This window comes from Chiloscyllium plagiosum, chromosome 20, assembly GCF_004010195.1.
Source record: "Chiloscyllium plagiosum isolate BGI_BamShark_2017 chromosome 20, ASM401019v2, whole genome shotgun sequence".
Taxonomy (NCBI): domain Eukaryota; kingdom Metazoa; phylum Chordata; class Chondrichthyes; order Orectolobiformes; family Hemiscylliidae; genus Chiloscyllium; species Chiloscyllium plagiosum.
The window spans coordinates 38,661,382-38,685,323 of record NC_057729.1 but is presented as its reverse complement, the minus strand read 5'-3'; the positions used below and the strand labels follow the sequence as shown (position 1 = coordinate 38,685,323).

The following is a 23,942-nucleotide window of genomic DNA, read 5'->3' as shown; positions in this document are numbered from 1 at the left end:
CTTATTCCATTATATTTACCTTGATAATGTGGGCTTGGATTTCTTAAATCATATGTTGCACTGCATGAACTAATTCAAAGTAATTGTGACAATGTCCATAACCTATACACTGCTCTTGTTGTATCAGAATGCAGTAGTTCTCTTGCATCAATGTCACAATTATAACATAAATGCAAACTAACATTATTGTCAACTGGAAATGATGTGAATTAGAACAAGCAGGGAGTCTTCGTTTGCTCAACTCAGGTCTTTAATAATTTTATGTTTCCAGCCTGCAAGTTTAAGATTGGCTTAAATTGCATGGCCAGTAGACAATGATTTTTGAAAAATGGTGCCCTACTGTATTGATGTCAAATTTAATATCAACCAGTACGTGTAAGATTGTGAGTCATATTTTCTACCCTTTTGTTGTCATGAATAGAAAATTTTCAATAAACCTATTGAAATGTGACAAATGACAAAGGAATAGTTAGAAAAACAATTTCCTCTGCTGGGGGTATCCTAACAAGGTGGTATAATTGTGTAGACATACAGGAATTAAATCAAGAAACACATTTTCTTAGAAAGGATAATGGAAATTTAGAACTCAGTCCTGTGAATGGCTGTGGATGCTGGGACAGTTGAAATTTTGCACTTGGTAGATTATTTCCTGTGAATAAAGAGATCCAAAATTATGACAAGTAAATGGAATTGAGGTACAGATTAGGCACAATTTAGTGTAATGGTGGAACAGACTGGAGGTCTACTGCTTTTCTCATGTTCTAATATTATGAACATAAAAGCTATAGGAATAATGTTCAAATTATCAACTGCTTGTGACCAGTTACTTGGCGATTCTTCATGGAAGGTCAGTAATGTGGTCGACTTTGATCACAATCTTCACATTGTCCTGGTGTGTGATAGAATAGTTTCCACTTGCCTGGATGAATGCAACTCCAAAAATACACTAGAACCTCAATACAATCCAGAACAGAACAGCCCATTTAATTGGCACCCATCCAATATCTTTAACATTCCTCCATCACCAACGCACAATGGCAACAGCATGTACTATATACAGGTAGTTCTTCTATAACGGGTGTTTTGTCAGTGTGAATTGCCTATAATGTGATTGATGAATTGTGGATGTTGTTTGCATAATACAAACTTTTTGCTGAACAGGTATAGCCAGTTTCTCATGGCGCGATCTTCTACAGAGTGATTTTCTATAGCATGTGGTTGCAGAGGAACGCAACTGTCACGTTATAATAGAATGACTTGCACTGTGGCAACTCAAAAAAACCTACTTCCACAGCACTTTCTAAATCCACGATCTCTATCACCTAGAAGTAAAAAAAGCAGCAGATGCATGGAAATGCCACCACTTCCCCATTGCCATCTAAGCCACCATTTTAACTTAGAGTCATAGACTCATAGAGATGTACAGCACGGAACTATATAATTCTATAACTATTTAATTACTCATTATTTCTAGTGCTCCCTTCCCAACAGCATTGTAGTATTTTTAAACCAGATGGATTATGACAGTTAGATTTCCATGTTGTAATACTGGAGGAAACCAATGTAGACCCGAAGAGTGTGAGCAAATGTTAAGACTAAATGTTACTTCTGTTTTGCTTTTAGATGGAGATTTTGAGATTGATTGGCTTCACGATGCTGGGCTCTCCACTCTTATCAAAGAAGATGGCAGAAATGATGATGAAGAGGTCTTGCTTTCTACTCTAACACGCACGCAGTCTGCAGCTGTGCAGCGCAGATTGGAAAACTATACTCTATCTATGCGGGTAAAGAGCAAGCAACCTGTACGAGATGTTAGGGATATCTTTTCAGGATCAAAGATTTCAGTAAGTGGAAACTGTCTGTCTTAACCATGAAACCAAGTAGAAGTATCTGAATTGATGTGTGAACACATTTAAAAGAACTTGAGGACTGATTTTTACTCTCCTTTTCATCTCATTATTGAAGCGAGAGTTCATGTGAGACTTTAACATATTGGTGTCCTAGTGTTTACTTTGTTCCCTTGCTCATGTCACACTTGTGCCATTTTAACAGGATTATTTTGAGCAATATCGAAGCCCCTCACCCCCTGCAGGTGAGGATTTACAGGGAGTTCTCCTATAACACTGTAGTTGTGTTCCAGCAAAACCTCGCTTAAGAGAAATAATGGGGCCTCTGGGAAAAGTGGGGTTCGGGCAGACCAGCAAAAGGTATCACTCATGATCGCTCAAAAATCACCCAAAAGTCTGATGCAAAGTATAGCACAGCCTGAATGAACGCTGAAATCATATTTATTAACTAAACAAAAGTTGGTTTAACACAGTACATTAAAAAAAAAGTAAGGAAGCTGCTGTCTATAAAGTACCTCTCACAGAAAGCTGCTCTGTTGGCAGCTGACATCAGCGCATGCGCAGAATGGCGCAGAAATTTTAGCGCGTGCGCAGAACGGCATAAAGAGCAGTACTGACGTCATGCATGTGCAGAACAAGCCATGCAAACTGATCCCCAATGGAATCGCACTACTGCAAACAGAGGTAAGCGTTCTCAAAAATACCATTCCCTAATTCATTCATGATTTGGAGATGCTGGTATTGGACTGGGGTGTACAAAGTTAAAAATCACACAATGCCAGGTTATAGTCCAACAGGTTTAATTGGAAGCACTAGCTTTCAGAGTGACGCTCCTTCATCAGATGATGAACTATCACCTGATGAAGGAGCGGCGCTCCGAAAGCTAGTGCTTCCAATTAAACCTGTTGGACTATAACCTGGTGTTGTGTGATTTTTAACTTATTTCATTCATGACATTATAAGCAAACTACTGCCAAAATGCGTGTCATCCTTGAACTACCTGTAATTAAAATCCAATATTTATGGCTCAGTGATGTCGTAATGGTGAATGTTTGATGTTTGGCTTCACATAGGAAACCTTAGCTTGGATTTTACAGGTCAACTTTGTCTTAGTGCCCCTGGCTAAAATGTTGCTCCAGAGCTCCAGAGGGTGCTCCTGGAGATGAAAAAATCAATCAGTGGTCAATTGATTGTTAGAGGCAGGATTTCCACCATACGTCCATGTGTGCATACACACACACACACGTGCACGCCTCCTCCTCCTCCTCCTCCTCCTCCTTAGAGATGCATGGCTGGGCAACTCTGTGAGAGTTGGAGCTGGACACCAAGGTAAATGAATGATTTTGCTAATTCAGTGCTGTGACTTCAAGGTTCTCACAAAATTTTCCCTTTAACATTTTAGTTGAAGAGTAGTTAATTACATGATAATACTTTGGTGATCTCATGAACAATTTCTTTAATGCTGCCTTCAGCAAAAGAGAAAGAAAATTAGATGAAAGAGATTTGTCGGCATCTTCAACATGAAGTGAAGTTGAAAAACATAGCTATTGTGTACCGGGGTAAAAGCATAATTTGTTATTTGTTAATCTTTGAGTAGATGTTGTAGCCTTCCCTCCTTCTTTTACAAGTCATTGGCTCTGCATTAGACTATTGCCCTAAGTCCATTTGTGGTCCTTGAAGACTGTGACCAAGTGTTCATTCTTCACACATGAATCAAGTAAACCCGTACTAATAGGTTATTGGGCAAACCCATCAACTGAGTCTGTTTTCAGCTGATACTTAACTACACATCATCTTTGGCCCCTGGATGATGATCAGTGCAGAAGTTTAAAGTCGCTTGCCCTTCCCTAAAAGTCGTTGAGACTAATTTCAGTGTTCCAGAATGAGATCAACCGATTTGACACAGATGCCAGATGTTCAGAGATAAAGACAATAAATTTCAGGCAATGGCCTCTTGTGGTACAGTGGAAGTGCCCCTAATCCCAGATCAAGACAGCCTGGATTTAAGTCCCATCTGTTCCAGAGGTGTGTAATAATAATCTCTGAGCAAGTTGATTTGAAAAATAAGTTAAATTTTTAAAAAACTTAAAAATTAAACTTCAGACAAAGTCTGCATTGCCCTTAACAGTCTTTCTATGTAAGTTAATTATTTGGAAAATACGAGTGCTTTACTTGTAGTGATTAACAGATGGAAAAAAAATACCATTGGTTATTTGGTGATGGGAGAAAAAAAAGAGTTCAATTGCATGTAAGGTGTCTTCTGGATAGGGTTATTATGCTATATTGGAAGTGCCCTTATCTCTGGGCCAGAAGACCTGGTTTCAAGTCCCACCTATCCCAGGCATGTGTTGTGACACCTCTGAACAGGTTGGTTAAAAATCTAAGTATCAGGCATGGAATTAGAGCAATTTATTAAGTAACAAAATTTGCATTTAACAAATCAAGTCAAAAGGTGTTCTAATTCAAATAGTCCTTTCTGTCCAATGATGCATGTGGCTACAGATGACTCATAACTGTTGTTCTTCTTTTCTCTTCCTAAGCCTTCCTAAAATCTGTGTCAAGTATTTGCATGTTGCTGTTTTTTTGCCTGCAGCCAAGCGTACTTCTGGTGCTTTGGTTTCCTGAGCTTGTTACCTGTCTGTCAATGTTTACATTAACTGTCAACTGTGATCATGAACCCATGGTCATGAGTCGTCACAGCCACAACCCAAACAGCATTTCCTTGCCACATAAACGATCTGACTGTCAATGTGGTTCTCATTAACTTGCACCACTTCCTCAGACATCTAAAGCAACCTTTCATTTACTAGGGAGTCATGCAATCTGAAATATACATTGAAAGGAATACATAACATTATATAAAGTATTGAAAGTATAAAAAGATATAGAAAGGTCTACTTTTCGTACATTGACTAATGACCAAATCTGGATCCATGCTTTGTGATCCATTGCTCAGTTGCTGATTAACTAGATGAACCAGATGGCTTTCATTAAGTTTGAAAGGGAAATTTGCAGGAAAGGCTGACAATTTGAAATGATTAATGACACATAAACTTCACTCCTAGCAGCAGAGCCCATTTCCCAGACAGAGTGTTTGATGTGGTATTTATTTGGGGCGGCACAGTGGCTCAGTGGTTAGCACTGCTGCCTCACAGCACCAGTGTCCCTGGTTCAATTCTAGCCTCGAGTGACTGTCTGTGTGGAGTTTGCACATTCTCCCTGTGTCTGCGTGGGTTTCCTCTGGGTGCTCCGGTTTCCTCCCACCGTCCAAAGATGTGTGGGTCAGGTGAATTGGCCATGCTAAATTGCCCATAGTGTTAGGTGCATTAGTTGGAGGGAAATGGGTCTGGGTGGGTTACTCTTCGGACAGTCGGTGTGGACGTTTTGGGCCAAAGAGCCTGTTTCCACACTGTAGGGAACTTAATTTAATATCCGTGTTGTAACATTTGCTATGTTAAATAGCCAATATGATTGATAGTTACTGCCTGCTTATATTTGCAAAGAATAAGTAGTGTTAAAACAAGTGGTAAAGTTTGCCGTAAGAAAATTTTTGAACTGTGTAATTTCCTATAGATCTATTAATAAAGTTTATGCCGTGTAAGCATTGTTAATTGACAAGAAGGCATACACATACACTTTTACAGCTGCTTAAATAGTTTATACCTGCTTTAATGACAGTAATTGATACGTATATTCACAGTTCTGTTCACTTATGTTAAAAACTCCAATGTATTTCTGAAATGTGATGCTTTCAGAAAACGCAAGATACCAAATGTTCAGTTATCGATGCATTGCAACCAGACCAGCACCTTGAGAATCTGCTGCCAGAAGACGAAAAAAGAGAAGGTACACTTCAACTTCATTTCTTCAAGGAAATAATGCTGTAACCACAAGGAGTTATTAGCTATAATGTTACATATCATTTTCCTTCCACATTGACCAATGGAAAAAAAAATCACTTAGCCATCACTGGAACCTTTATGTTCTGAACAGAAGTATTCCTCATACATTGTAAATTTTCCCAAAATTGAAGTGACAGAGAGAAATCTACTAGAGACCTTACATTTGTTTTTCTGCTTTCATTCCCCTCTATGCATTCAGTGACTCTGGTAGTGTAGTGAGTAACATACCTGCCTTTGAGACAGAGCTCTGGATTGGAGTCCCACTCCAGATCTTGAAGGCCGGGGAAAGTGTGTTTATGGGACAGTTAATCAAGTTGCCTATCAACTTGTAATCCTTCCAGCATATGTCAGCGGCAAGCAATGAAATTGGGAGAGATTCCTGGTTAGCCATGATTTGGAAAGAAATTGGGGCCTCTACCAATACTATCCAAAGCTCTCGGCTAAAATCATGGATGTATGTTGCCATAGCAACTTGCACTCCTGGGTGGGGGCTCATTGACTAAATTGGCTGGATGGTTGGTGTGGATTAACATGGTTTGATACCTGTTCCTGCTGGTGTGGATTTGGGATGCAGCTCCATATCTTATCAATCTTGGAAATCGCTGGACCTACCTTTTGAGGATGTAGTAGTCCATTTGACAAATGTTGGGTAGAGAGGTGAAATGCAAACATTTTCATTCTGTACCCATTTGTATGGCATCGTGTGGTCAGATCTTCACTGGTGAGTGGGGAATTGAAATTCGGAATTTGCGTCATATAATCTATACTTTGCAACCACTGAAATGGTTGTTAGCAGTATCTGTCTCTATTATCACTGGGACACCATCACATGGCTAATCCTAGCAAGAATGTGACCCCCATCCTTGTTCCATGCCCATCCTCTCTAGGCTCCTCTTGGTCTAGATGCCATGATTGTCTTCATCCTGGGGCCAATTACAGTCCCAGTTGTGCCTACTATTCAGATCTCTTGAAAGTCTGACCTTCACCAACCTAAGACCACATGAAGTATGTTATTGCTTCAGGCTCCCTTGCTTAGCATTGGTCTGAATGGCACCAAATGGGGTTATGGCTGGGGGATGCATGAAGATGGCAGGGAAGTGGCAGCAGCACCTCCCACCCTTCACTCCCCACCTCTGCTCACTAAGATTCAACATTTAGTGGTTGCATTAACCACTTTAAAAATAATTGTAAACTTAAGATATTGTCTGAAATAAAATTGGGAGAGATTCCTGGTTAGCCATGCATTGGAAAGAAATTGGGGCCTCTACCATCACTATCCAAAGCTCTCAGCTAAAAACGTGGATGTATGTTGCCATAGCAACTTGCACTCCTTGATAGAGGCTCATTGACTAAAATATTTTATACTTGCTTTAATGACAATAATTGATACATATAAAACACAAAACATTCACAGTTCTGTTCACTTATGTTAAAAACTCCAATGTATTTCTGAAATGTGATACTTTCAGAAAACGCATGATACCAAATGTTCAGTTATCGATGCATTGCAACTAGACCAGCACAAATAGGGATTGAGAGTCAGATGTTAAGATATTAGAGCACATTATAATTTTAATATTTGTGTACCTAAAAAGTAAATTTTAGATGCAAATTTTACTCTGTCACATCCAGAAATGTACCACTATGCTTTTCTTTTGTTTAGAGTTACGTTTTAGCAAGTAACCTACTGCTTTTATCACCAAATTCTCTATTTCTTTTCTCTTAGCTTGTTCTGATGAACATGAGACTACATCACCAACACAGGATGAAATTTCGAAGACAAAATTTATATCTTTTGATATTTCTTATTCTGAGCAAGCAGCAATTTTGCGAAACAGTGTACAGTATAAAAAGCTCCCCAAGAAGAGAAATGATGATGGGACTTTGCCTGTAAGTCATTTTAATTATTTATCTCGACGCATTCTGAAATTGACCTGAACAAAGTTTGTGTGCTAGCCTATTTTATACTGAGAGCTGAGAGAACTGAATAATCAGTCAATATAAATGCTTCCATTTTGCACCATATTCACATTATGATCACTCTCTTGTGGGTATATTTTGTCTGGTGAGGTATGAGTAGGTATTCTTTACTTATGTATCTTAATCGTGTCTGTTTTAACAAGTTTGTATATACATTTTGTAAATTTGAAAATTATCAAGCTCTGTAGACAGTCACTTAATCAAAAAGGAAAAGCTAAGGGAGAGTAAGGTATTCTTCATCATCACATTCAGTCAATATTCGGACAATGCAATGCAACTTGGGGTGAATTCTCCAGCAACATCTTATTTCTGAGATTAAATGCTATACTCTTATTTTCAAAGCAATACAGAAGGTGCAAGAATAAACTAGGAGTAACAAGGATAGGTGACCTCTCGGCACAGGACATGAAAAGAATTCACACTTTGGCACTAATTGAACTAACAGCTCTGTTTGATGTCTTGGATTTGGAAGTGAAGCGACACAAAACAGTGAAAACGAAAATGTATGGTAAGTGTTGAGTGCACTCTCTTAAACCTTTGCCAATGATGTACTTGATGGAAAGTATTGATATATAGAACGATAGAGTCATACAACACAGAAACAAATCCTTAGTGCCAACTTGTCCGTGCCAACCAGACCTCCCAATCTGACCTAGTCTCATTTGTCAGCATCTGGCCCATATCTCTCTGAGCCCTTCCTTTTCAGATACCTATCCAGATGCCTTTTAAATGTTGTAATTGTACCAGCCTCCACCAGTTCCTCTGGCAGCTTGTTCCATACACACTCCACCCTCTGCATGAAAATGTTACCCCTCAGGTCCTTTTCCCTCTTAAATCTCTGCCCTCTTGTTTTGGACACCCCTACCCTAGAAAAAAGACACTGGCTATTCACCCTATACATGCCCCTCATGATTTTATAAACTTCTATAAGGTCACCACTCAGTTTGTAACAAAACACTTCATCATATTAACGATTAACGAAATTTAGAGTTTTCATCACGATTAAAATTAGCTGGCTTTTGTAGCACAGTGGTAGTGTCCCACCTCTGTGCCAGAAGGCTTGAGTTCAAGATCCACCTGATTCATTGGTGTGTCATAACATGTCTGAACAAGCTGATTAAAATCCCTAAACTTGGCTGGTTAGGAGAATCTTAAGCAGTTTATTTCTAGCCTATCTGAACAAAAGCTTCATTTAATAACTGAGAAGGTAAAATTTTTACTGAAGGTAGCTTCTCCCCTTTGCCACCTGCAGCTATGTGGATAGTTTTCCAGTGCAGTTGTAAAGCTGGCCACTAAGAACACTCATAATCGAGTCTCTTTGAGATTCTGCCTTCCTCCTCATCTTCTGTTCAATAAAGATCACCCTGTGTGAAGGATCCCGGCTAACATAAGAACATAAGAAATAGGAGCAAGAGTAAGCCATCTTATCCCTTGAGCCTGCTCCTCAATTCAATAAGATCATGGCTGATCTTTTTGTGGACTCAGTTCCACTTATTTGCCCTTTCACCATAACCCTTAATTACTTTACTGTTCAAACATCTGTCTGTCTTTGCCTTAAAAACATTCAATGAGGTAGGGAATTCACTGGGTAGGGAATTCCACAGAATCTCAATCCTTTTGGTGAAAATGTTCCACCTCAAGTCAGTTCTCAATCTGCTCCCCATTATTTTGAGGCTGTGCTCTCTAGTTCTCATTTCATCCGCTAGTAGAAAAATTCTCCCTCCTTCTATCTTATCTATTCCCTTCATAATTCATATGTTGCCCCATCATTCTTCTAACTTCCAATGAGTATAGTCCCAGTTTACCCAATCTCTCCTCATAAGTCAACTTTCTCAATTCCCAAATCAACCTAGTGAACCTCCTATGCATCCATCCAGTGCCAGTACATCCTTTCTCACGTAAGGAGACCAAAATGTACTCCATGTGTGGTCTCACCAGCACCCTCTCTAGCTGCAGTATAACATCCCTGTTTTTAAACTCCATCCCTTGAGCAGTGAAGGACAATATTCCATTTACCTTCTTAATCACGTACCGCACCTGCAAACCAATTTTTTATGATTCATGCACAAGGACACCCAAGTCTCTCTGCATAGCAGAGTGCTGCAATTTTTCACCTTTTTAAATAATAGTCCATTTTGATGTAATTCCTACCAAAATGGATGACCTCACCAACATTGTACTTCATCTGCCAGACTTCTTTAACCTGTTCATATCCCTCTGTAGACTTTCAGTGTCCTCTGCACACTCTGCTCTACCACTCATCTCAATGTAATCTGAGAACTTTGACACACCACACTTGGTCTCCCAACTCCAAATCATCTATGTAAACTGTAAACAATTGCAGTCCCAACACTGATTCCTGAGGCACACACTAGTCACTGATTGTCAACCAGGTAAACCTCAAGCTTAGTGCTCAAAATACTTAGATTTCAAAATTAACAGTGTACAGAACCATTCACAACTTTGAGAATGGCAGAACCATAGGAGGGAGCTTCTAATCATCACACCAGGACTGCTGGACCAATCCACCTTTTCTTTATGCGCAGATAATAAAATTTTCGGTGTCCCACTCACACATCTAATTGAAAATGATCAGAGGATTGATCCCAACACTAAAGTTCCATTGTTCCTTAAAGAGGTGAGCCCTTTTGTTTTATTATAATAGAGATTTCAGGAAAGAAAGAGACAAATAAAAAATTCTAGAAGCAGAATTTATAAGTTCCAAGCATTTGAAGGCAGGATGGAAGGTAAAATCAAGTGGGTGGACTTCCACTGCCTCTGCCCTAAAGTTTAAAGGGGGGAGGGGAGAGAGGTGAGGTGGGTATGTGGGAGGGTGGTTTGTTTGCCCTTGGGGCAATGAGTCTTGAAGTGGGTGAATTAACATATTACCTGTGGCAGAGAGAGGCCCACACTCTGTAGGAAGCACAGCAGTTTTAGTTGCACAGGCAGGTGTCAAGTAAGGTATCTCTTTTGCATTATCGCTGGACTCATCAGAGACAGCTCCCCACTTTCCCTATTCTGGCACCCCTTGCCCTGTAAGGTCATTCCCCAACTTGGCCACTTGAACTACTCCCCCGACCCCCACTCCCTTGGTGAAAACACCAATCCTGGGCTCCTTGGCATGGTAAGACTGCCATGTTTAGCAGCATTCATCTCGTGCCTTGCCACTACTGGGACTATAGAGCTTCAGGTAACTGGTTGTCAGGCTGCTTTCTATACCTGAATACGTCGTCTGAATAGTTAAACTGAGTTGCTTCATCCAGGTCCTGCCAGAATATGATTGGTGCAATGAGTGGCATATGGAAATTTGGCTTTTATTGTAAGGGGAATGAACATAAAATGTTTACTCAAGCTTTACAGGGCCTTGGATCAATTGTATCTTAAATTCTCTGCACAGTTTTAGTACCTTTATTTGAAAAAATATATTGTTCATTAGTTTAGGGATTGTTCATTTAACTCATTTCTGGAATGCAGGGCTTTTCTTAATGGAAGGAGCATGAACAGTCTCTGTCCTATACTCAGCGAGGTTTAAAAGAATGAGAGGTGATATTATTGAAGCATACATGATTCTGAGAGGACTGGAGGATTGGGAGACTAGAATTAGGGAAGCAGTTTAAGAATCAGACATCTTCCTTGAAAAAGGAGAATTTTTTTTCTCGGGGGCCCAATAATATATGCAATTTCATTCTCCACAAAGTAATGGAAGCTGGGTCACCGAATTTAGTCAAAGCAGAATTGAATAGATTTTTAATAGAGGACACCAGGTTGTGGGTGACAGACAAGAAAGTGGAGTTGAGACCACAATCGGAGTGAATTATTGAATGGCAGAGCATGGTTTAAAGGTCAAGAGGCCTAGTCCTGCTTTTAATTCCTATGTTCCCGTCCTACTGAGATAGGGATAAAAATCTTGTCTTAAAGCAACTAATAGTATTCCCAGCATTAAGTTGCTGTGGGTGAGCTGTGGCTGTGGGGGAGATCCCCACTCTTCAACCCTGACATTTTAACTTATGGAGCAGGGGCTTTACTATCTCATGGAATTCAATTTCTAGAATACCTCAGTTGAGAATACATCCAGTAATTGAGGACCATAAAATCTCAGATTATGCTACGAATACGTTAAAATAAAGCTAGTCTGAACATTCAAAATTAATGGAGCACTAACCAGTTTAACAAAGATGGGTTAATTCATTGGCCAAAATAGCAACAGAGGACTTTTAGGTGAATGCATTATACATTATGGCCTGTTACAACACAAAACTAATTCTTTTTTCCCATAGTTGCTGAGCTGTCTGGAAGAAAATGGTTTGGAAACAGAAGGGATTCTTCGCATTTCAGGATCTGTAGCTAGAATAAAGGTACTTTAAAGAAACCGTAAATGAACTAAAACAAACTTACTGACAGGTATTTTTGGAATTGTAACATTCTATTTATTTTTGAATTAATACATTTCCTGCTTTGCCTACAGAATTTACAGAAGGAGCTAGATGCAAATTTTTACCAAAAATGTTTTGACTGGAAAAATGCCCACCAAAATGATTTGTCAGGTTTATTAAAGATGTTTATCCGTGAATTGCCATATCCCTTGTTAACAGCAGAATATGTGACTGCTTTTGCAACAGTCAAAGGTATGTCCTGTTTATGTCGTTGCCATTATACTGAAGTAGTCTATCCATTTGGACAATAAATGAAGCCAGCATGGAGTTATTAAAGTCAAATCATGTTTGATTGACTTGACTGAGTTCTTTGATGGACTAGAGGATGATCTGTCTGTGGGGTTCAGAAATACAGTTGATAAAATTTTGATTAAATTTATCACTAATTTACAAATGAAATTAAAATCCATCAGATTACGACAACATTGACAACATGGATGCAAAATCAGCTGAAGGACAGAAGACAGAAAATGATTGTAAAAGATTGCACACAGTAAAAAGGTGGTCAAAGCAGTTTCAATAGTAATATTGAAAATTGAATTTGATAAATAATTGAAGGAAAGAAATCTACTAGGCTATTGAGAAAGCAAATGGGAGAGCGACTAATTAAATAGCTCTACTAGAGACTCTACCCAAATGACCATGTTCTGTGTGACGCGATTCTTTGCGTTTTTATTTTCATTAAAAGAGAAGCACATGGCTTATTTTATCTCTTTTTTGGTTTCACCTAATGCAACAACTTTGTTTATTTTAGATATCTCTGATCAAATACAAATGATTCATGCCCTGAATCTCCTTGTGGTGATCCTTCCAGATGCATACAGAGCTACACTTAAGGTAGGATTTATTACAGCAACAAAGGATTCCCAATGTCAAAGAATTACCACCACCACAATTTATTAAAAAAAGCTGACAAAAATTATGCAATTCAACCTTGAAAGGAAGTGATGGAAGGTATCTTTTATTGATCAATATCCATAAGAAAGGTGCAGACAAGATAAACTCAGCATTCTGTTTTAAACACTGCTGTATCAGTTGGATGAGGCAAATTTAGGACTATGGTCAGGTTCTTTGCATAAATCTGGAGGGGTATATGAACAGATTTCTTTGTCTTTGTAGACACAATAACTGTAGAGTTGTTTAGAATAAATTGAATGCTTTGATTTAGTCTTCAGGGTCCCCATATGGATAATGACGACTTGCCGATTAGTATTCCTAAAGAAGAAAGAACAAAGAACAATACAGCACAGGAACAGGCCCTTTTGCCCTCCAGTGCTTTACCGACACATTTTGCCCTTCCATATTCAAACTTAACTTGTATTCACTCACAGGATCCATATCCTTCTGTTCCCTTGCTATTCATGTATTCATCCAGGTGCTTCTTAAATACTGGTATTATGTCTGCTTCCACTGCTTCCTCGAGCTTTGTGTACTAGGCACTCACCACCCTTTGTGTGAAAGACGTGCCTTGCACATCTCTTTTAAACTTCCCGCCCTCGCACTTGAACTTGTGACCCCTAGTAATTGACTCCTCCTCCCTGTGAAAAAAGCCCCATACCTTCCACTCAATCCATGCCATTCACGATCTTATAAACTTCTATCAGGTTGTCCCTTAACCTCCTGCGATACAGTGAAAACAAATCCAGTCTATCCAACCTTTCTTCATAGCTAAAATCCCCAATCCCAGGTAACAAACTTGTAAACCTTTTCTGTACCCACTCCAAAGCATTCACATCCTTTTGGGAGTGTGGTGTCCAGAACTGTATGCAATACAAATTTTCCTCTTCTATACTTGGAAATAGAATACTGAGAGGCCTTGATAAAGTGGACGTGGAGAACATGCTTCCATTAGTGGGAGAGACAAGGACCCAAGGGCACAGGCTCAGAATGAGGGAATGATCCTTTAGAATTGAGATGAGGAGGAATTTTGTCAGCCAGAAGGTGGTGAATCTGTGGAACTAATTTCTGCAGAAATCTGTGGAGGTCAAGTCATTGTGTCTTAAAGACAGAGAAAGATAGGTTCTTGATTAGTAGGGAGATCAAGGGTTAAGGGGAGAAAGCAGGAGAAGGGGTTGAGAAACATTTCAGCCATGATCGAATGGTGGAACAACTCAATGGGCCAAATGACCTAATTCTGTTCTGTATCTTATGGTACTATGGTATGTTTTATTGATGTTCCACATCATTGTTAAGTAAAATAATAAAATCTATATTGAAACAGTATTCTTAAATGCACTGTATCATCACCAGATTTAATATTCTAATTTTAAATGCTCTGATTACAGCTTTGTCTTTTGTTTGAATCAGCTTTGAATTATGTGGGCAGACAGAAACAGAACATTACTAATGGCTATTTCTACTTCTCCCAGCTTAGAAACAGGAAAGTTAATCTTTGATGAAGGTTTCTGTCAAAATAGTGTCAAACCATTTTCATCTCTGGTCTGTTTAATGTTAGTCAGATTCCAAGAGGAGTCGACTGTACCCTATTGCCACCAGGTGAGGAGAGATAGATCTCCTTCCCTCTTTCTCAATCTTCTGGTTTGGTTGCAACAAAGTTTTAAGTTCCTTTTTAGAATGCGACTCTACTTTTTCCCAACTAATTATGAGTTAACAGAAGAGAGATATAGACTTTGGCTCTTTACTAAAACTGCTGCTGAAATTGTTACTGCCTGGGCCTATCCAGTTCTGCTGCTGCTACTGCAAGAAAATAAATGTGGTTAACTAGGGCAGAATCTTATAGGGACCTGAACAATATACGATGTAGTGAGATGTGTGGCAGTATCACATAATAATTTTGAAGGAGCTTACCTTGATGTCAGGTGCAACATGCTGCATCTTTTCCGTATCTGCTGGATGTTGAGGTGAGATTCCCGTTAAATATAATGTAGGAGCAAATTACTGCAGGTGTCTAGCATGTGTTGTTTGCTATTATGCAGTTATTCAGTTACCATACAATCACCTGAAGCCTGAATAAGGCCTGAGTGGATGTTGATTACTATTAAAGCTTATCCAGTGTGAATCATCTCAGCTGTATCTAAGAGAGGGCCTGTTGACAATGCACAGTCAGTATGCTTCGCAAGATCAGGAAGAAGGGATAACATCCAGAGTGAGGCACATATGAACTGAATAGATACTTTGGGGATTTTGGGGCAGTGTGGGAATTTGGGGCAGTGTGGGTATTCGGGGCAGTGTGGGTATTTAGTACAGAGGGCAAAAAGTGATTTTTCTTGCCTTTTTGGTTCATAGTTTGTAAGGCACTTTTTAACAGGATAGATTTAAGCCTGCACAATGTGGGAGCTGATGAACCCCATTGTTCACAGTGATGGCATCTGTAGAAAGTGTTGATTGATTGAGGATCTCCGGCTTGGAGTGGATGAACTGGAATCTGAGCTTTGAACTCTGTGACACATCAGGGAGGGGGAGAGTTACCTGGATGCTGTGTTTTAGAAGGCAGTCACACTCCTTAGATTAACTACCCCGAATTCAGTCAGTGGTCAGGGACAGGAAGGTGTGACTCCCAGTGAGGTAGGTAGAGGAATCCAGGAGGAAGGCTGAAGGAGCCTCAGCCCTTGAGCTTGTCTATCAGGTTTAAGATTCATGGATAAGAATGTGTGGACAAGAGCAGGAGCAGTAAGGAAAATGAGAAAACTGACCATAGCACTGTGGTACAGAGAGCCATTGAAGAGGAGAGAGAAAAGAGAAATATGGCTGTAATCAGGCAGAGTATAGTTAAGGGAATAGCTGCTGTTCTCTGTGGCCAGGATTGAGAGTCTCGAAGGCTGTGTTGCCTACTTGGTACAGAGGGTTAGGATTTCTCATCTGGGGTGCAGACACAAGAAGAACAGTATTAGAATTAATGATTAAGGAAGTAATTCCTGCCTCAGGCAACTGTCTGTGTGGAGTTTACACGTTTTCCCCGTGTGTGCGTGGGTTTTCTCCGGTTGCTCTGGTTTCCTCCCACAATCCAAAGATGTGCAGGTCAGGTGAATTGGCCATGGCAAATTACCCATAGTGTTAGTCAGAGGGAAATTGGTCTGGGTGGGTTATTCTGCGGAGGGTCGGTGTGGACTTGTTGGGCCAAAGGGCTGTTTCCATACTGTAGAGAATCTAATCTAATCATCTTCCAAACATTTGGAAAATCATAATCTAATGCAAGCGGAGTTAGCATAGCTTCATGAAAGAGAAATCTTGTCTAACAAATTAGAGTTTTTGAGGAAGTCTCAACCAGAGTTGTTAGAGGAGAACAAGTAGACATTATGTATTCGGACTTCCAGAAGGCATTCGACACCCTACTTCACAAAAGGTTAAGACATAAGAGCCTATAGTGTTGGACATAGTATATTAACATGGACAGAGAATTGGCTAATGGGCAGGAACAGTGAATGGGCATAAGACTTCTTTCTCAGCTCAGTGGGATTCCAATGTGATCAGTGCTGGGACTGCAACTGTTTGCAATATATTAATGACTTGAAGGAATGAAGTGAATATACTATAGGCAAATTTGCAACTGACACAAAAATAGATGGAAAGGCAGGTTCTAAGAGGGTTACAAACAGCTTGCAGAGATTTTAATAGGTTAAGAAAGTTGGCAAATGGTGTATAAAATGGGAAAATGTGATGTTGTTCATTTTGAAAGGGAGAACAAAATATTATTTAAATGGAGAAAATCTGCAGAAAGCTACAACAGAAAGGGGCTTGAGTACTTGGCATGAAACATTGAAAGCTAGCACACAAATGCTGCAAATAATCAGGAAGGATAATGAAATGTTGGCCCTTATTTCAAGGGGATTGGAGTTTGAAAGTGGGGAAGTCAGACTGGAACTGTGTACAAGGTGATGGTGCGATAACACTTGGAGTACTGTGAGCAGTTTTGGTTGCTTTATTTAAGAAAAGATAACATTGCCTTAGAAGCAGTTCAAAGGAGATGATCCCTGATATGGAAGGATTGTCTTGTGAGCGAAGGCTAAACCGTTTTGGACCCTACTCATTGGAGCTTAGAAGAATGAGGTGATATGATTGAAACATGTCAGATTGTTAAGGGGCCTGACAGGTGAAATGCTAAGAGAGAGTGTTTCCTCTCATGAGTCTAGGACCATAGAGCATATCTCAGAATTAAGGGGCACCGATTTATGATTGAGATATAGAAGAATTTCTTGTCTCAGAGGGTTGAGAGTCTTTGGAACTCCTTGCCACAGAGACCTGCAGGGGCAGAGTCTTTTTATTTAAGATTGCGATAGATTCTTTATCAGTATGGGGAAAGAGCAGGAAAGTGGGCATGAGGAACATCAGATCGGATATGATTCTGAGTGACAGAGCAGGCTTAAGAGACTGAATGACACACTCCTACTCCTATTTCTCATGGTCTTATAGCCATAGTTTGGTCGAAGCAGAGCTGAGATGTAGAGAGATTGGGTGGCGGATTACATGAATCACAAAGTTCATATGCAGGTACAGCAAATAATCAGGAAAACTAATAGAATGTTAATTTTTATTGCACAGGTGATTGAATGCAAGAGGAGGGATGTTACGCTTCAGTTATACAGGGCATTAATGAGACCGATCTGGTGTACTGTGTACAGTGCTATTCACTGTACTTATGGGAAATATTAACGTGTTGGAAGCAATTCAGAGAACGTTTAATAGACTGATACCTGGAATTAGTGAATTGTGTTATGAATAAAGGCTAGACAGATAGATCTGTATGCTCTAGTGTTTTGAAAAGTCATGTGCACTTACTTGAAACATATAAGATCTGAAGGGGACTTGACTGGGTGATGTTGAAATGATGTTTTTTTGTTGTGGGAGAATCTAGAACTAGATTAAAAATGAGTGGTTGGTGATTTGGAACAGAGATGTGGAAAGTCTTTTGTCTCTGAGTTGTGAGACTTTGGAATTCCCTTCCTCAAAAGGCTATGTTTGCATATTCTTTTAAGGAAGAGGTAGATTTTTGATTATCAAGGAGATGAAAGATTATTGGAGGATGCAAGAATGTACAGCTGATGTTAAAATCCAATCAGCCATGAACTTACAGAATTGCAGAGCAGGGTCAAGGCGCTAGGTGGATACTCTTGTTCCTTTAGGAGAAAGTGAGGACTGCAGATTCCTGAAGAAGGGCTTATGCCTGAAACGTCGATTCTCCTGTTCCTTTGATGCGGTCTGACCTGCTGCGCTTTTCCAGCAACACATTTTTAAACTCTCGTTCGTTTCTCTTGGTCAGGGGTCAGTGTTTCTGCAGTCTGGGAGTGGGTCATAGTCAGTCGTATGGCTCCATAGTTGCCAGCTTGGGGATTTGATGGAGTTTAGGCTAAAGCAGTTAGGGATATGTACAGGCATTAGTCAAAGGTCTGGTGAATTCTCATCCAGAGTTGTCCGTTCATGGTGCTGTTGGGATTGGCCACAATCAGCCTGTCAGTTCCAACAGGGGGAAAGTGAAGGGGAAAGTGGGTGTGGGGAACACGGGATTGAGTGGCACTGGCTTGGGACAGTTCCTAAGCCTATTGATGAGGGTTAGGTTTTGCAAACTGGGTAGAAGAATTGTGAAGGGCAACTATATCTGTAAAGGGAGGATACAGTAAAGCATGGATGGTAGCAAGGGGTAATGTTGGAGGGAGATTTATCCATTGTCAGGAACATCTTAGCTTCAAGGAAAGCACAGAGGATGACCAGAAGTAACACGGTCACCTCATATGCCAGTCAGCTGTGAAAGTTTGCTTCCTGGTCAGTTATGCAACCATAAGAACATAAGTATTAAAAGCAAGAGTAGGCCATTTGGCCCCTCAAACGTGCCACACCTTTGAACAAAATCGTGACTCTCCTGCCCAGTCCTCAACTTTTTCTTTTGTGCCAACTTAGCATTGCCGTCAACTCTCGGATGTTTGAAAAATGGATCTGCCTCTTTTTAAATATTTCAGTGATTTGGCCTCAACAAGTCTCTGGTGCAGAGAATTCCAAATATTCACGACCAACTGGGAGAAGAAATTCCTCCGTAGCCCAATTTCAAATGGGTGTACCCTTATTCTTTACTTTTGCCCCTTAGTATACAACTATCTCACTGGTGAAACATGTTCTTAACATCTACCCTGTCAAGTTCAGAATCTTGTATGTTTCAATAAGATCACTTCTCATTCTGATAAACTCTAATGAATAAAGGCCTAACCTGCTCAGCAGACCTCGATAAGTCAACCCTTTCATTTCAGAAATACAACATAATGCCAAAGACCTGCCAGAGCCTATGGTCTGCATGGACACCTCCATGCTCTGTGAAACTCTGCCACATGTTCCTCTGATCTGTGCTGTATTTTCAGCAGTCATCTTGTTTGCTGTGACCAGATGACTCCTCTTCTTCAAGCTGACTCTGATCCCCAACAGTCCTCTGAATGTCTGGCACCCACCTGTCACAGCCTCTCTTACCTGAGATGTTCCTTTGCTGCACTCACCAGAAAGTGATTCTGTTTCTAAAATCAACCCAGGTGGGTGTAGCTGAGCTGGTGGAGAGAGGGGGAGATGATGGTCCATATTTTTGGGTCACCATATCACCATGTCTTCAGTGTCCAGTGACTGCGGCCTGTGGTTTGGATTGTGAATGCCTATAAGGAAGAACAAAATAAAACATAGCTAGATTCAATAAGTTCCATAAGCACAACACACTTCCTTGCCTGGTCCTAAGCAGCCGTATGGCAGCACCTGGCTGATGTATTCTCAGTCTGCAATGTCACTGCAGCCTCACCACCAGCAATAGATCAGCCATCCATTCCCAGCAGAATGAGGACCTTGAGATAAGATGCCCTTGCTTTACACTCAGCAGCATTATATGTGAACTTTGCAAAAACAAGCTTATAAATTTGCGAGAAATAGTTACAAGAGAGAACTTCCATCATAATGTAATGACTTTATTCATTCATAGTGATCAGATGAAATCTTGATTCATAGTTTTTAATAATTGCTTCTTCTCATTCATGGATCAATTTTATGCGTTTAATTTTAGTGGCAAATCTGTGTTTTATTTATTTCATTGTGTTTTTAAAGTGGTAGCTTACTTCCAGCTGTAGTCTCAGGCCTCAAAATATAGGCTGGAATGTAATTAGGGCAAATCAAATGCTAAAGGAGGGCTGATCCATTGGAGCATCTTTCAGGTGAAGTATTAAACAGAGGCTGTCTGTGTATTCAAGCAGACAATTAGAGCTCACCATCCTATTCATAGAAGAGGAAGGTGTTTTCTCAAATTTTATCACCCTAACCAACAGATTATCTGATCTTACGTAGAGTAGAGTAACTTTATTTGTTGTTTCTACCATATAGAGCTGGTACAATAAAAATGAGACAGTGTTCCCCCAGGACGAAGTTGCTACATGAACACACAGACTACATGAGAGTATAGATATACACAGGGCAGCATAAAGTGCATAGAAAATTGCAAAATATGCAAAACAGCTCAGTAATTCCTGACAAGACAAGACAATAGGCACAGTGGTGGACAGACTATAATGTAACAATGAATGATCATTAATAAACATTGTTTCAACAGCAATTCAAAAAGTCATCCAAACATTGGAAATGGAATAGAGTGTTAAGGAGCCTGATGGCATGGGAGAAGAAACTATTGCACAGTCTGGCTGTGAGAGACCGAATGCTCCGGTATCTTCTGTCAGATGGCAGGAAGGAGAAGAGTTTGAATGAAGGATGTGTGGGGTCGTCCACAATGCTCTTAGCCTTTCAGAAGCAGCGTGTGGAGTAAATGTCTGTCATAGAGGGAAGAGAGACCCTGGTGATCCTCTCAGCTGTCCTCACTATCCGTTGTAGAGTTTTATGATCCGAGACGGTGCAATTCCTGAAGCAGGCAGTGATGCAACAGCTCAGGGTACTCTCAATGAGCCCTCTGTAGAATGTGGTGAGGATGGGGAATGGGAGGTGGACTTTCCTCAACCTATGTAGAAAGTAGAGACGCTGCTGTGCTTTCTTGGCTATGGAGCTGGTGTTGAGGGACCCGGTGAGATTCTCCACCAGGTGGATGCCAAGAAATTTCATGCTCTTCATGATCTCCACGGCGGAGCTGTTGATGTCCAGCAGAGAGTGATTGCTCCATGCCCTCCTGAAGTCAACAACCATCTCTTTCATTTTGTCCAGGTTCAGAGACAGGTCGTTGGCTTTTCACCAGTCTGTTAGCCGCTGCACCTCCCCTCTGTATGCTGACTCATCATTCCTGCTAATGAGACTATATCTCAGCATCAAGATCCAGATCCACAATGGAAACAGGTTCCAGATCAGGGGTTGCACCAATTTGGATACAATCAGCTGGCATGCCGAGCCTTAAGGGTGATGGGTAGAGTGGTCACTGTTATCGTGGACATAATGTATGAAGATTGTTTAATGTGTTCTGATCATCTGTAGTTCTGGTGTTGAGGCCTGTGCATGGCTTGTTCTAAGAAAACCTGAGCATGTTTTCATTACTCAGATTCCCCAAAGTCTTTTCCTTGAATATTGGGTGTTGGGGCCCATGCAGCCAAAACAACCAGCTCTCATGGTTGGATAGATTCAGAAAGCACATTTCCCTTAGCTAATTTAAAATTGTATGTGTGGCTGTACTCTGGCCTGATTGGAAAGATTCAGAAGAAGGAGAGAAGATGGCATGGAGTCTGCCCAGAGTACCCTTCTGTTATGGCCTACGACAGATCTACTAAAAGAAATAGTGGGGGGCACCATATTGAAAAGTTTCAGGTATAGTGTTCATCTCAAATACTCCTAGTGCAGCATGGCTAGATGAGAGTAAACTGCTTGTCTACTTTGCCTGAATGAAGTATCTCAGCCTGAACCTCAGCAGAGTGCTCCTGACTGTGGTGTGGCATTCTTCTTCCCATTTTCAATTTGCATGTTGTTTCTCTGAAGCAATTGTCAAGGTTCTTCCCTGTTATGGTCAGGCTTATCCTTGTCTGTAAGATGACAACCAGAGGTTAGATTGAGGTAGTCAAACTAATATTGCATAGAACATTCCAGCACATGGAGGAGATTTTTGATATGTATGGCTAAATCCAGCTCATTCCCAACATGTTTTATGTTGTGTTTGAGTTCATTGGAACCATCTGTAGTACCTTGGGGAGACTCTTTACTGCCAATCCTTCCTTTTGGTATGAGTCAAAGTTGCTGATAATAAGAAGAATGCACACTTGAAGTCTTTGTCAGATGAATCATATAAACAGTGCAGAGTCATACATAGTACTAAATATCTAGTTACATTACATCTGATTACATGTTAATCTCTTGTGAGATATCAGGCCTAACTTAAGTACATATTTCTACTGGCTTCTGTAATTAGCATTAAACTGCAACTCAGAGGTTAGTTCCTTCAATAAACAGTCCTTTATATCCTGATGGACAGGATTTATCCCATGGTATCAGTTAAACTGCCTTATGCAACAATATTCATGACAACAATTAAGCTTTGGTTAAAACCCATACATTACCCATTACTAAATTATGGCTTTCACAATTTAGAACTTAGCTTCATAAAATAAGGAAAAAACAATCTGGCTATCTCAGTTTCCTGAATGATCAGGGAGATGCTAGTGGCATAGATTAAACTTGTTTGAGTTTTTTGAGGAAGTAACAAAGAGGATTGATGAGGGCAGAGCAGTAGATGTGATCTATACGGACTTCAGTAAGGTGTTCGACAAGGTTCCCCATGGGAGATTGATTAGCAAGGTTAGGCATACAGAGAGAACTGGCCATTTGGATACAAAACTAGCTCAAAGGTAGAAGACAGAGGGTGGTGGTGGAGGGTTGTTTTTCAGACTGGAGGCCTGTGACCAGTGGAGTGCCACAAGGATCGGTGCTGGGTCCTCTACTTTTTGTCATTTACATAAATGATTTGGATGCGAGCATAAGAGGTATAGCTAGTAAGTTTGCAGATGACACCAAAATTAGAGATGTAGTGGACAGCGAAGAGGGTTACCTCAGATTACAACAGGATCTTGACCAGATGGGCCAATAGGCTGTGAAGTGGCAGATGGAGTTTAATTCAGATAAATGTGAGGTGCTGCATTTTGGGAAAGCAAATCTTAGAAGAACTTATACACTTAATGGTAAGGTCCTAGGGAGTGTTGCTGAACAAAGAGACCTTGGACTGCAGGTTCATAACTCCTTGAAAGTGGAATTGCAGGTAGATAGGATAGTGAAGAAAGTGTTTGGTATGCTTTCCTTTATTGGTCAGAGTATTGAGTACAGGAGTTGGGAGGTTTTGTTGCAGCTGTACAAGACATTGATTAGGCCACTGTTGGAATATTGCGTGCAATTCTTGTCTCCTTCCTAACGGAAAGATGTTGTGAAACTTGAAAGGTTTCAGAAAAAATTTACAAGGATGTTGGCAGGGTTGGAGGATTTGAGCTATAGGGAGAGGCTAAACAGGCTGGGGCTGTTTTCCCTGGAGCATCGGAGGCTAAGGGGTGACCTTATGAGGGGCATGGATAGGGTAAATAGGCAAAGTCCTTTCCCTGGGTTCAGGGAGTCTAGAACTAGAGGTCATAGGTTTAGGGTGAGAAGGGAAAAATATAAAAGAGACCTACGGGGCAACGTTTTCATACAGAGGGTGGTACGTGTATGGAATGAGCTGCCAGAGGAAGTGGTGGAGGCTGGTATAATTGCAACATTTAAGAGCCATTTGGATGGGTATATGAATAGGAAGGGCTTGGAGGGATATGGGCCGGGTGCTGGCAGGTGCGACTAGATTGGGTTGGGATATCTGGTCGGCATGGATGGGTTGGACCGAAGTTTCCATGGTGTACATCTCT

At 40.5% G+C, this 23,942-nt stretch overlaps 1 protein-coding gene across 5 annotated transcripts in view; it reads left to right on the top strand.

Moving 5' to 3' along the window:
* LOC122560184 (rho GTPase-activating protein 40-like) overlaps positions 1 to 23,942 on the top strand; it is a 133,836-nt gene that overhangs the window by 96,000 nt on the left and 13,894 nt on the right. For all 5 annotated transcript variants that reach the window (XM_043710570.1, XM_043710571.1, XM_043710572.1 and 2 more), the window contains 8 exons: positions 1,624 to 1,844; positions 5,603 to 5,693; positions 7,476 to 7,639; positions 8,072 to 8,237; positions 10,276 to 10,367; positions 12,007 to 12,084; positions 12,195 to 12,354; positions 12,917 to 12,999. In XM_043710570.1, the coding sequence (XP_043566505.1) occupies positions 1,624 to 1,844; positions 5,603 to 5,693; positions 7,476 to 7,639; positions 8,072 to 8,237; positions 10,276 to 10,367; positions 12,007 to 12,084; positions 12,195 to 12,354; positions 12,917 to 12,999 (1,055 nt within the window). The remainder of the gene's footprint in view (positions 1 to 1,623; positions 1,845 to 5,602; positions 5,694 to 7,475; positions 7,640 to 8,071; positions 8,238 to 10,275; positions 10,368 to 12,006; positions 12,085 to 12,194; positions 12,355 to 12,916; positions 13,000 to 23,942) is intronic.